Here is a 12,380-nt window from a genome sequence, read left to right on the forward strand (position 1 = left end):
AACACTGAACACACAGCAGCAGCAAAGTAAACAACAGAACCCAATATCGCATGACTGCATTTATGTTTGATTTTTACTTGGTTCGGCTAAATCTAGAAGATAAATGTTATCCTCAGAACCCCAGGGTAATACCCACAGCCACATTCTTAAGGCTTTTGCTTCCGTCTGGGGTTAACAAATAACTAATTCTTTTTTTTTCTCCTCTTTGCTATGCCCAGCAAGCAGAATTGTTTGCTTGCCTATTGCAGTAGCAGGTAATTGTATGGCAAAGCAACCACATTTTGACTCATTGTCCAGATATGGAAAATGGGGGTGGGCCAGGGAGGGCTTTCCCAGACATTGGTGTAGATTCTGCAGCCCAGATGTCAATGTATAAATTATGCCTGGGATCCTATCAGAGACATATAATTCTTACAATTCATACAACTGTCCTATTTCAAGATCCCGTACTGAAAATTCATGTGGTTCTGCTATAATCCTTGGGGCTATCACGTAAATGTTGGGCAAGGTCATGCTGGTTCTCCAAGCCCACTCAACACAACACAAGATGTTGGCAAGCAAGAGAGGAGAGAAATACAACTACTTTACATTTCTCATAAATGAGATTCTTGGTTTGTTAATAACTCAAAAGCAGCTTGGGGGTGATTTTAGTAAGTTAAAATTAAGACTGTATTCTGTATCAGAAAATACAGTGATTCAGCAAACATGGTCCTTCAATCTGCCTAGAACAGGATTACCCATCATCAGTTTCTACTTCATGCTCCAGAGCAGAGCAGGGCAGATGGAGGTGAAGTATTGAAGCATCTTTTCCATCTTCAAGCAGAGGGTGTTTCTTACTGCTCATCACCACCCTCTGTTGTAGTTGTCATCTTTTCTGCCCTTTTGGACTTCCGCTGCATTTGTTCTTGTTCCTTCCTTCTCAGCTTTTCTCTCTGTTTTTCCATTTTCTCTTGAGCCTTCCGAGCCTTCTCTAGAGCCATCTTCATTTCCTTGAGTTTCTTTTTGACCAGTGCCCGATCCTGGGATGATGTCATTCCAAGGGCCTAAGAAAGAAAACACACAAACCAAAGGAATTTAAAAACCAGTGGGCACTCTGTTTAGGATGAGGTTGATATCACAGTAAGCTCAAACTTAGGAACTTAAAGATAACAGGAGATGTAAAAACTTGAGGGAGAATTGATAATATTTGCCAAAATTCTCCAAGGGGGAGGAAAGGCTGAGTTTAGTTTCTTTGAGCTCCTCTAATAATGCACCCTAATTTCATTAAGTAAATACTTCAATAACTGGTAATTAATGGGTAAATGACTGAAAAAGGCATTATTCTGTTTCTATAACCTTTGGTTATAGACATTCACAGGCAAAAGTATTATTCAACTCATCAGTACTTTCAAAAGATAGAAGTGGGAACCTTCTGCCACAAAGGCCTTCCATAAGGGCAGGAAAAAATGGAAATGGCTTCCTTTCTGCCAGTATATTCATTTACAATGAAAACCAAAGATGTCTTTGAGACCAGAATGTCCATGTCAGCATGACTATCCTCTCTCTGTAGGAAGACCTATAAAGGCAGCCTGATTATACCAAGGAGGTCGCTTGATGAACTTGGAATTCAGAATAAGGGGAGTTGGTTATGTACTTTAAATATTCCATGACCTTCAGAATCAACAGCAGGAAGCATCCATCTCCCCAACAGGGACAGCCTTGTCAATAGGGCCTTCATATTCACAGCCTATTGATTGATCTCTAACCTTTTCAAGACTGTCAAGAGATACTCATCTGCCAGTCAGCCCAATAGGGGGGCTGAGGTGGAGGAGGAAACCAACTGTATGTTCCTTTGGCATTTATTTTTTATTTTTTATTTTTATTTTTTTACCACAGGGGTAGGTGCCACCTCAGTCTTGGAGACAGATGGACTTGACAGATGACAGTGAGAAAGCGATGGAGGGGAATAAATGGTCTGCACAAATTTAAGAAAGCAGGTTCTAGGGAGAACCTCATTCTGGGTTTAGAATGTTTTTCAGGGAAGAATGGGGGTGGAGGAGAAATGAATAAAGACAAGAAGATTCATGGATCTGAGTTTTAAATATCATGTGATGAATGAGTCTATGTTGGTCATTATTAAGACTCAAACTACCATCAAAAGCAGGTAGAGCTAATACACAGACCATGTGTTGCTCGAAATGGAGTGAATCCCTAGCTCTCCTATTTAGCAGCTTATTATTTTAGAAGTTCTGATAAGCTTTCTAAAATTTGATTTACTACTCAGAAGTAATTCAACCTATTCTGCTGACTACTGATGAGAAGGGCTACTCAGATTTGCAGAGAGCTCTTATCTAAAGAAAACATTTTAGGTGCATGGAGTAAAATAAATTATACCTGGGATCCTAACAGAGACATATAATTCTTTACCTTCAGTTTATTTCCATCCAACTGCAGGAGCTGCTCTCCAGTGATGTTTTGGGCACTGAATTCAGATACACATTGCTCCAGATTTAGGCTCATTAACCAATGAGAAACCTGCTGCACACTCCATTCATGAACGGCACGGTTCTGACACTGATTGTGTTTGGGAGACTGTCCATCATCAAGGATCTGAGGTAGGAATGTTAGGCAGTGTTGTTAAAGGACTGCAATGCTGCAATGCGATGGCTCAGCATGGCATGCTATAAGATGAATTTATTGTCTACAAGAGCCACACATCTTCTTAAACCATAATGTGGGAAGTTAATGGTTCTAGTTGTGTGTATACACAGGCATTATACATACACACAAAGTTTAAAAAAAGGCATACTCATTACCTAAATGTCTATAGGTATCTGGAAATTTAAAGAAAAAAAAACCCTCCAATAAAATAGTGTTGTGTGAGGTCTGATGACAAGCTAGTAGTTAGCTGATATATATAGGATGTTTCCTACAAAAAATTACATGAGTGACAAGCTTTTGCACTAAAGCTCTTTGGGATGATTATTATATGAAGAAAACATGTTTCAGTAATCTTTATATGCAAAAGCATGACTATACAATTATCCTATGATAAGATCTTAGAGAAATGTGAAACTACATTTAAAAATATTGAGGTGTCTTTCACTGAAAAACAGAGAGCATTGAGTCCATATGCATTAGAAGAAACTTTATAGACATTATTTTATTTGGGCAGTATTTGGACCTGTGAGGAATGTAGGGTGTGTAATCATAATTACGTTTGATAAATGAGGCCAGAAAGTCAGATTAATTTAAGACCATGTAGTTAGTAAGTGGTAAGAGCTCTTTTTTTTCCCCATAGTTTATTTATAATCTTGGGCTCTCCTGAATGCAGAATTTGACTTTTAGTAGTGTAGAGAGCACTGTGGTTTCTATAGCCACTAAATTCTGAAGAAATGAAGGCAATGACATATGTTGGAGGAAAGACAGAAGTCACCTCAGTGACCCACACAGGGAACACAAAAGAAGGGGTGGGATAAGCCAAGATGAAAGCAAAGGGTCAAACAGAATGGACTGTGTCAAGGGAATGGTGATGGAAGATAAACTGTGGTTCCATAAAAGTAGGATTGGGAATACTTGACTCAGAAATATATTTCAAACTAAGGAGTAGACAAGAGAAGAAAGTGAAACTGTTTAACAGGAGGAAATCCTCCCCTAGACAGGAAAGTGGTCTTGTATTGTTTGATTTTTGAATCATCCGGAAAGAATGGAAAAGTTCAAACAATACCACATTGGACACCACACAGCCCACTGATAGCTCACCTCGTCATCTATCATATCCAGGCTCTGAGTGAGGGAGCAACAAAGGAATCAAAAAGATAAGTTATAGAAAACAGGAAACATAACACATACATACAATCTTTTAATAAAATTAAAATCACACCAAACCTAAAAAATATAGGCAGAAAATACAAAACAAAACTCATGTTAGAAATACAGAAGAGTGAATCTTTGGAATGTAAGTATCTTTATTCACAGTGCTTCTTCATGCCCCCCACCGACCCTCACTTACTGTACCCCCACACTAAAAAAATGCTGTACTTTTTTTTCCTTGTACATTTTGGGACATTGAGTACACCACTAATGTAATGTCCTGACTCTTTATACTTTGAGCTCCTGAGGATCTTAGCAATGTTAATCTGACCCTGGCTTTTCTCACCCAATTTTCATTCCTGTGGGAATGAGACTGTCCCTGTCTCCTCTCACCTACAGCAGCTCTCAATCAGGAGCTAAGTCTTCCTCAGAGGAAGTATCAGAATCTTGCAAGCAGGGCTTGGAAGATGGGTGTGAAGGAATGCATAGTCTATAAACTCCAAAGTGAGTTTTGAGTTATTCTCTATTTTTTACTCCAGTGCCCAACCCCACATTTCTGTACAGAAATAAGCTATTTAAATCAGAAAAAGTGTGAGGACATCTCTGGGAAGATTAAAAGGAGTTTAGACATAATTTTATGTTGGGACAGAGGTAGAAAAGTATTACAAAGATTTCATATCAAACAAGAAACCATGGCATCAATAGTTGATACATAAGCCCTAGTCTATATTTTCCCAGTGATGGTTCAGCAATAGCACGTATTGCTGCGAAAGCAGTTTTCTGTTGTCAGTTCCATGAGCATACCTCATCTGATGACAGTGCTAAGGACTGAGAGAGCCCTGGAGTTTTGGGTTCTGGTCCTAGACCACTCAGGTCTGCCGAACTGGTACTGCTAGGACTGAAGTCGTCATTGAAGGCAAAATTCTGCAAAAAGAAATGAAATTAGGTATTAAGTGAGCACAGCAATGTAACTCTAGACAAGTGTGCCTGCAAGTTTGCAATTATTTTAAATAATCTTAAAAGTGCTTCCTATTTGTCTCAGTTATGCCTTCAGTGGATGGTAAGCAACTTAGTGTACTTTCTCCATTTAATGAAAGGATAAAACATTTTGAAGAAGTGATTCTTTAATCTCTCTTCAAGGGTACACCATCCATTATCCTCTGTAACTTCTCAGAGGAGTAATATTAATAAGCCTATCTTCTTTGACTACAATTGTGATGAGTAATCATGTAAGTGAAAATACAAGATGGTGTGGAAAGCTTGAGTTATTAGGAACAGATGGCAATCCATATTAGAAAGGTAGCCTGAGCACTTCTGGGATGGACTGCTTGCTGCTGGCCATTATAAATACTGTAAGAAATGGCAGAACTTCTCTGGGACATAACCTTGAAGATGATGAGTTCTGGAGGAGGTCAAGATCTGACAGTACAATAGTACTTACATATTAAACTACAACTCTCATACAACAGCAACAGAGTACCAAAGAGGTTGCAGCATGAACAGGCACATATTCCCAAGTAATCATCTGGGATGTGTAAAAAAAAACTTCCCCAAAACTTCATTAAAATCTTCAGTGGATACTAAAGTCAAATGAATTCACAATGCCTATATAGCTGCACTAATGAAAACATTTTAAATCAAAGTTGGAGTCTTTCCAGTGTAAAAGGATAGTTGAATTATAAAAAAGAAAAACAAGATTTTTTTTTTCACATCCAATACTGTAAATGTTTCAAGGTCAAAGTGGTCTACTGCTGTCAAAAAAAAAAAAAAAAGAATCTGTAATGATTCCAGAATGACTAGCTTCCCAAGAACTCTCATCACTTCTCCAACACCACCTTGTTTCATATTCCACTTCATTAAGAATTAAACTATTAGTTTTATACTAGGTATCCTTATATTTAGCTTAGTTGGTTGTCAAGAATAAGTATATGCCACAGGCTGGAGAATTCAGTATCAAACAAACTCCACGGTTTGCTAAAACTCCAGGAAAAGTAACTAAATCAGAGCATGGAGTTAGACAGGTAGAACATTTAAGCAGGAGAGTATATAACACACATTATCATTTGATATTGTCAAGGAGATATAGCCCCAAATCTAGTCAAAACCCTGTGAGCTATTAAACTTAAAAAAATTCATATCACATTAATCACACTGTTCTGTTTGAAAAAGAAAGGTAAATACAGATAAAAGGAGACCAAACAACATGTGAAAGTTAGCCACTATATGTTTCAATCAAAGTTAGTTAAGGTTTGCATCGTCATGCTGGAAATAACCATCAATTATTTAAAAGCAAATAGCATCCATGCATATACTTCTCAATTCTGCTAAAGTTAAAGAACTTTGGTGATAGAATCACAATAGTTTTTAAACATGGAAGTTTGATTTAAAAGAAGAAAAAAACAAGGCTGCTATGTCAGCACTGATATGTTTTAAAGAGTTTCACTTAGATGTATTGAACACATATTCAGTACCAAATTTATTTGCTTTCCAGTAAATCTTGACGAGCACAGCAAAATAGTTTTGTAATGTAATTTAAAGCAGAATACTTGGTAAACAGATCTATCATACTGTTCTATGATTCAAATGCATCTTCCCCAGCATGGCTTAACTGTCAAAATGAGATTAAATAGCAATATGTGAAAAGACAGGCAAATAAGAGTAATGTACAATCTAGAATGGAACAGTACTAAAGAAGGTGATGGTTAAATGAAGCTTTTTTTCCCCCCACTCAGGAAATACCATGCATTGTTTATTGCAGTGTTATAACATTGGTTTATCGGATCCAGAGTATAAATTGAGAATTTTCCAAAGACTGAAGAAGAAGAAGGATTTGAAATTTTCTTGTTTGCTTTTCTAGTCCATGTGTTTTCTACCTTAGACCACTTTTTATGTGAAATTAGAGTCTCAGGAGAAGGCTGCAGGGGAGTTGTAGGTGAAGGCAGGTTCCTGAAAGAATAGGATCCTTTCCGACTTTCATTAAACCAGGAGAAAGGCATGCAAGGTGAGCGAGTGGGGGCCTCAGCTGAGGAAGACGACTTCGGCTTCCAGTAGTCCAACCTGCTTCTGAATATCCTGCTTTATGAAAAGAATGGATATATTAGACAAATGTAAGACTGAGGAACCTGGATTCTGAAGGTATTCTTAATAATGTTCAAAGTAACAGTTTTAGAAATTGTTCTACATATTAGGTAAAATATTACAGTTAATAGTATTCATACACTTCCTTCATATTTGAGAGCTACTCTCTGTCCTAATCTAGCTTTTTAGTACTATTCTCAACTCTGACACCATCTTCCTAGACAACACTTTTAGCACACTTGCATGTTAGTTATGAGGCTCAGGCAAAATTACTAATGTCATGGACCCCTTGGAATATACCTAAAATAGACTTCTAGCTTCTTCCCACACAAAGACCCTTAGTTCCATCTGCTCTAGTCTTGCATTTAGGTTCCTGATTATTAACCATTTTGTCCTGTTTTATATCTTACCACTTCAACCACCAAGTTGCAGATGTTACCATGACGCCATCCTGACTTCTCCAGTCAGACAACTGATAAGCAGTGGGTCCTAGAGCCTTGCCTCCCTAGAGCCCTACCCCACTAGGGAAAGATAGAAATAGGGTGGGGGTATGGATCGACCTGTCTACATCCATGTTCAGTGAAGAAGCAATTACAGAAGCCAGATCTTCCACATTCTGCACCTCATAATGATCATCCTGGATCCATCCTTCCAGAGGGATAAAGAATAGGGAAACTTCTAGTGGAGGGGATAGGATACAGAAATCTGGTGGTGGGAATTGTAGTCCTGTTATCTTATAATCTTGTTAATCATTATTAAATAACTAGTAATATAAATGTGAATATCTGATATTTGTATTCAATGTTATAACAATGATCAACATTTTTGCAATGTTACAGGCATGATACATTTTTATGTAATGAGCCTAGTGAATGTATAGGGGTGAATTAAAATCAGGGAGGGGGCATATTTTAGGAACTAATAGCTTAATATTAGAAAAACACATTAGTAGATACATACTGCTCTCAGTGGCCATTTTTTTTTTATTTAGAGAGAGACAGAGAGAAATTGGGAAGGGAAGGGTGGGGGCTGTAGAGAGAGATACCTGTAGCATTGCTTCACAGCAGTGAAGCTTCTCTCCTGCAGGTAGGCACTGGTTAAATTCACACATTATAGTGTACAGGATACAGGTTCAAGCCCTTGGTCCCCCTGTAGGGGGAAAAGCTTCATGAGTGATGAAGCAAGGCTGCAGGTATCTGTCTCTTTCCCTCACTATTTCCCCTCCCCTCTCAATTATTCTTATTTATTTATCCAACAATAAATAAAATAAAAAATAAAAAACAGGTATTTGAATATGGATCACTCTTTAAAAGTCCATTTTATTTTGTGAATAAATATGATAGAAACTTCAAGAAATTATTTCTTCTTTTCCTGGCTTCCTTCTTTCCATTTTTAAAAGTTTTTGAATGTATAGTTAGTCCTACAACATGCTTCAAGAGCATATTTTACTAGTGGCTACCAAACTGGATAGCGCAGAGAGGGATGGATGTGGAGTTAGATACCATGTAGAATTTGTCAGTTCTACCCATTTTACAGTAGGATGCAAAAAGGTCCAAAAAGCACAAGACACTTACCTACTCCAAAGTCAGGATGAATACCTGGACTACAGCTTAGTGTTTTCCTACCGTTCACACTTTTAAAATAAATATAAATTCACACCAGAGAGGAAAGAATCACTTCCCTTTTCCTTGAGCTACCATGTAGGCTTTTGGGATACAAACATCTGCTCATAAGGCTTACTAATTAGTCACTAGACTGTAAGCTTCTCCCAGAGAGCTCCAAATCACATATTACACTGACATCAGTGGCTACTTACTCTAGAATTTAGGGAAATATTTTAACTTATTCCTTGGTGTTTACTTTAGTGGACGAATGAGTGCTGACAACTGAATGTTTTCTGGTTTTATTATCTGCTATACTGCCTTGTGTGAATCAGAATGCTCACCGAGCAACTGTTTAAAAAGGATAGACCCACCTACATTTTTGTAGGGTTTATGTTGCTATCATCTGTATTGCTCTTATCATCCTTATCTATTTAGCTTTTATTGGTCATGAATTTGAATCTTTATATCGATACAAAGAATAAAGTTACAGAAATGTTTTACTTTTTCCCAGCATGTAGCGGCGGGGGGGGGGGGGGGGGGAGTCTGATGAGTGGTGAAGCAGCTGAAGCTGCAGGTGTTTCTTTTCCTCTCCCTTTGCCTCCCTCCTCCCCTATCAATTTCTGTCTCTATAAAAAAAAAAGAAAGAAAGAAAAAGGAAAATAAATGGCTTCCAGCATAGTGTAATAATTGTAATAATCATAGAGGCACCAAGCCCCAGTGATAACCTTGGTGACAATTTAAATAAATAAATAAATAAATAAATAAATAAATAAAGTCTAACAGTTTATAACCAACTGAAAGACTGAATCTGATTTTTGCATCCTAATGAGATGACTAGCTCAGTCTGTGAACCTTCTCGCCTGTCTTTCTGAGAAAACCTCACTGGTGATGAGTTTATTCCCAGTTTGTCATAATTGCTCTAGGACCCTGCAGCTGAGAGCTTATCACCCACCTACTAAAAGGGACCTTCTAGTGAACCGAGAAAATGCATCAGGGTCTACAGGCCAAGAGCTCTGTTCTTCCTGGAATATGTTTTAAAGGGCTCTGGGCTCATAATCAGTCTTCATGGGGGTAGTAACAGAGGCTGTTATTAGACTTGATTAGGGTTAACCAATTACTCTAATAGTTGAGCATAGTATTGATATTTTCTATTTGGGACAGTATATATCCTGTCTCTTATTCTTTCACCATGTTAATTATATACATTTATTTCAGTTTTGTCACAATTCCACTATAGTTACAAGTAATTATGAAACTATGATTCTAATGAAAATCAATTTTGTGACCTTGGTACATGTGGAACTATTTGTGACTGCTAATGAAAAGAGATTCCAGAATTGTTGTTTTTTAAAAATATTGAGTTGACTAGACAGCTAAGTTTGAAGCCTGTTTGCTGCTATGGGTTCAAAAATTGATATCATCTGTGATTAAGCTGTGTGTTAGTGACAGTCTACCTTTGATTATCTGTAGTTTTGCTTAGAGTGAGATAGGAGATGGGTGCTCCCCAACAAAATTTGCTTGCCTTTTACTGGAATTCATACATACAAGAAGAATTTGAATTATTCTGATAATCTGAAATACGCCTGATAAACACTGGCTATTATGATGATACTCATACATAAACCCCCACCCCCACTTCCTTTTGGGATGGAGCTTCAAATTTGAAAAGTAGTCATAGTGTCTGAAACCCAGAGACTAAAGGAAGGATCCATTTCTTTTATATTGTGTACTTGGGCAGTTCTTTTTCCCTTAAACATTCATCAAATGAATGGTTTCTCTGAGCTTACTTACTAATTTTCTATTCTTAATTTATAATTAATTAATTAATTTTTTGGTTGGTTGTTTTTAGATAGAAGCGAGAGAATGAAAAGAGACCATGGCAGCAAAGCTTCAATCAGTAAGATGAGGGCAAAGGAGACTGTTTTATATTTCTCACTCCCAAATCACAAAATGTAAATTGTTGCTGAGTTCTGTATGATCTTATATTTTTTGACATTGTTATCTTCAGTATAAAATCATTTTCTGCTCCTCTCTATTGTATACTTTCTCAACAGACAGTGCACCAGGAGAAAAAGAAAAAAAGAAAGAAAAAGAAATGAAAATAGTAGGTAGCAATGCATAAAATTGATAAGTAGTCTACAAATAGGTTTGTCTTTGATTATTAGCATTTTGTTTGTATTCCATAGTATGTACTGTGTAGATGATTGCCATATTCATAAAGACATAAAAACATTAGCAGATGCATAAGAAATTGGAGGTGACATGGAATGTTGGAAAGACACCCAGTTAGGATGCATAAATCTTACTGTAGTAATTTCCTAAAGCGTATTACTACTATTATAGTGGGAAGTTTAATTCAATTCAATTCTACAAAAATCAAGTTCATTAATAAATTATGAAAATACTATCTCCCTGACCAATCTTATGATAAGGATCAAATTAAGTGACTAATGTAAAATTGCCTTGTAGTTTGCAAATAATACTAGCATATTACTATCTTTTTTTCCTTAACATATTATTACCTTTTGCAAACTTGAAGAGCTCCTATGTACCAAGTACTACTTGAAATTATTTACAGGAAAATGTAATTCTTATATTAGTCTTATGATTATTATTCTCATTTTACATGTGAAAAAGTGAAGGTACAAAGGCTTACACAAAATTCAAATGGTAGTGACTAGGAGACCTGATTCAGACTTAGGTAGTCAGACGTCAAGAGTTTTAAGTTTTATTGTATCCCCATACAAAACTAAATTTATGTAATTTCAGAATACTGAAAAAACTTGATGTTATACAAACTGACTTTCTCTCTTTTCCCCTCCCCTCCCCTCCCTTCTACTTCTTCTTCTTCTTCTCCTCCTCCTCCTCCTCCTCCTCCTTCTTCTTCTCCTTCTTCTTCTTTCCTCTCTCTCTCTCTCTCTCTCTCTCTCTCTCTCTCTCTCTCTCCACCATGGTGCTTGGAAAGCCTCCTTTCTGGCCTCTTCCAGCTCCTGTGGCACCAGGGGCACTTGGCTTGTGGCTGCAACACTGCAGCCTGTCTCCTTCCTCACACATCTTTCTCTGAACAAGCTCATCCTCTGAGATTCCAGGGGTTAGAATGAAGATGTGTATTTTGCTCAGCCCACATAGTCTTTACGTGCTGCCAAAACTATGTGTTTTTAGGTTGAAACTCCAAAATGAAAACGATCATCACAGGCACATCTTTATCTTCGCCAGGGACAAGCTGACTTGTTAATAGGAAAGACTTTAATCAACAGTAAGTGTAGTTAATAGGGCTTACAAAAATCAGTTTGATAGTTGAGTCCATCAAGAGTTGGGGGTCATATTGCATGTGGAAAGAAATGTCTTGGAAGCCGACAAGGTGCTTAAATGTAAAAGTATTCTTTCAGACTCAACAGAAATATATTTGTGGGGGCCGGGTGGTGGTGCTTCAAGTGCACCTGTTACAATGCTCTAGGACCTGGGTTGAGCCCCTGGTCCCCACCTTCACAAGTGGTTAAGCGAGCTGCAGGTGTCTCTCTGTCTCTCTCCTTCTCTATCCCCCCCTTCCTTCTCAATTTCCAGCTGTCTCTACCCAATAAAAAAATAAAGATTAGAACATTAAAAAAAAAGAAAAAAACCCTTTAAAATACATTTATAGTGTGGATATTGGGCAAAACACCTGAAATATGTCTAACAGCCATAGTATATATGTATATTTTCTTTTTTTAATATTTTATTTATTTTATTTTTTGAGAGAGATGCAGAGGAAGAGAGAGAGACAGAGAGAAACATCAGAGCACTGCTCAGCTCTGGCTTATGGTGGTGCCAGGGATTGAACCTGGGACTTTGAAGCCTCAGGCATGAGAATCTGTTTGTATAACCATTATGCTATCTCCCCAGCCCTATATGTATATTTTCATGTAT

The 12,380-nt window shown here is 37.4% G+C and overlaps 1 protein-coding gene across 9 annotated transcripts in view; it reads right to left on the reverse strand.

Moving 5' to 3' along the window:
* Positions 1–363: 363 nt before the first annotated feature.
* PPP1R9A (protein phosphatase 1 regulatory subunit 9A) overlaps positions 364–12,380 on the reverse strand; it is a 142,264-nt gene continuing 130,247 nt past the window's right edge. For 3 of the 9 annotated variants that reach the window (XM_060196206.1, XM_060196205.1, XM_060196202.1), the window contains 5 exons: positions 6,666–6,867; positions 4,597–4,716; positions 3,742–3,765; positions 2,407–2,589; positions 364–1,043 (listed from right to left, as the gene is read on the reverse strand). In XM_060196206.1, the coding sequence (XP_060052189.1) occupies positions 834–1,043; positions 2,407–2,589; positions 3,742–3,765; positions 4,597–4,716; positions 6,666–6,867 (739 nt within the window). In that variant the 3' untranslated portion in view covers positions 364–833. The remainder of the gene's footprint in view (positions 1,044–2,406; positions 2,590–3,741; positions 3,766–4,596; positions 4,717–6,665; positions 6,868–12,380) is intronic. The other 6 variants (XM_060196211.1, XM_060196207.1, XM_060196212.1 and 3 more) reach the window with 4 other exon arrangements.

The sequence above is a fragment of the Erinaceus europaeus genome, chromosome 8 (genome assembly GCF_950295315.1).
Source record: "Erinaceus europaeus chromosome 8, mEriEur2.1, whole genome shotgun sequence".
In the NCBI taxonomy this organism is placed as follows: domain Eukaryota; kingdom Metazoa; phylum Chordata; class Mammalia; order Eulipotyphla; family Erinaceidae; genus Erinaceus; species Erinaceus europaeus.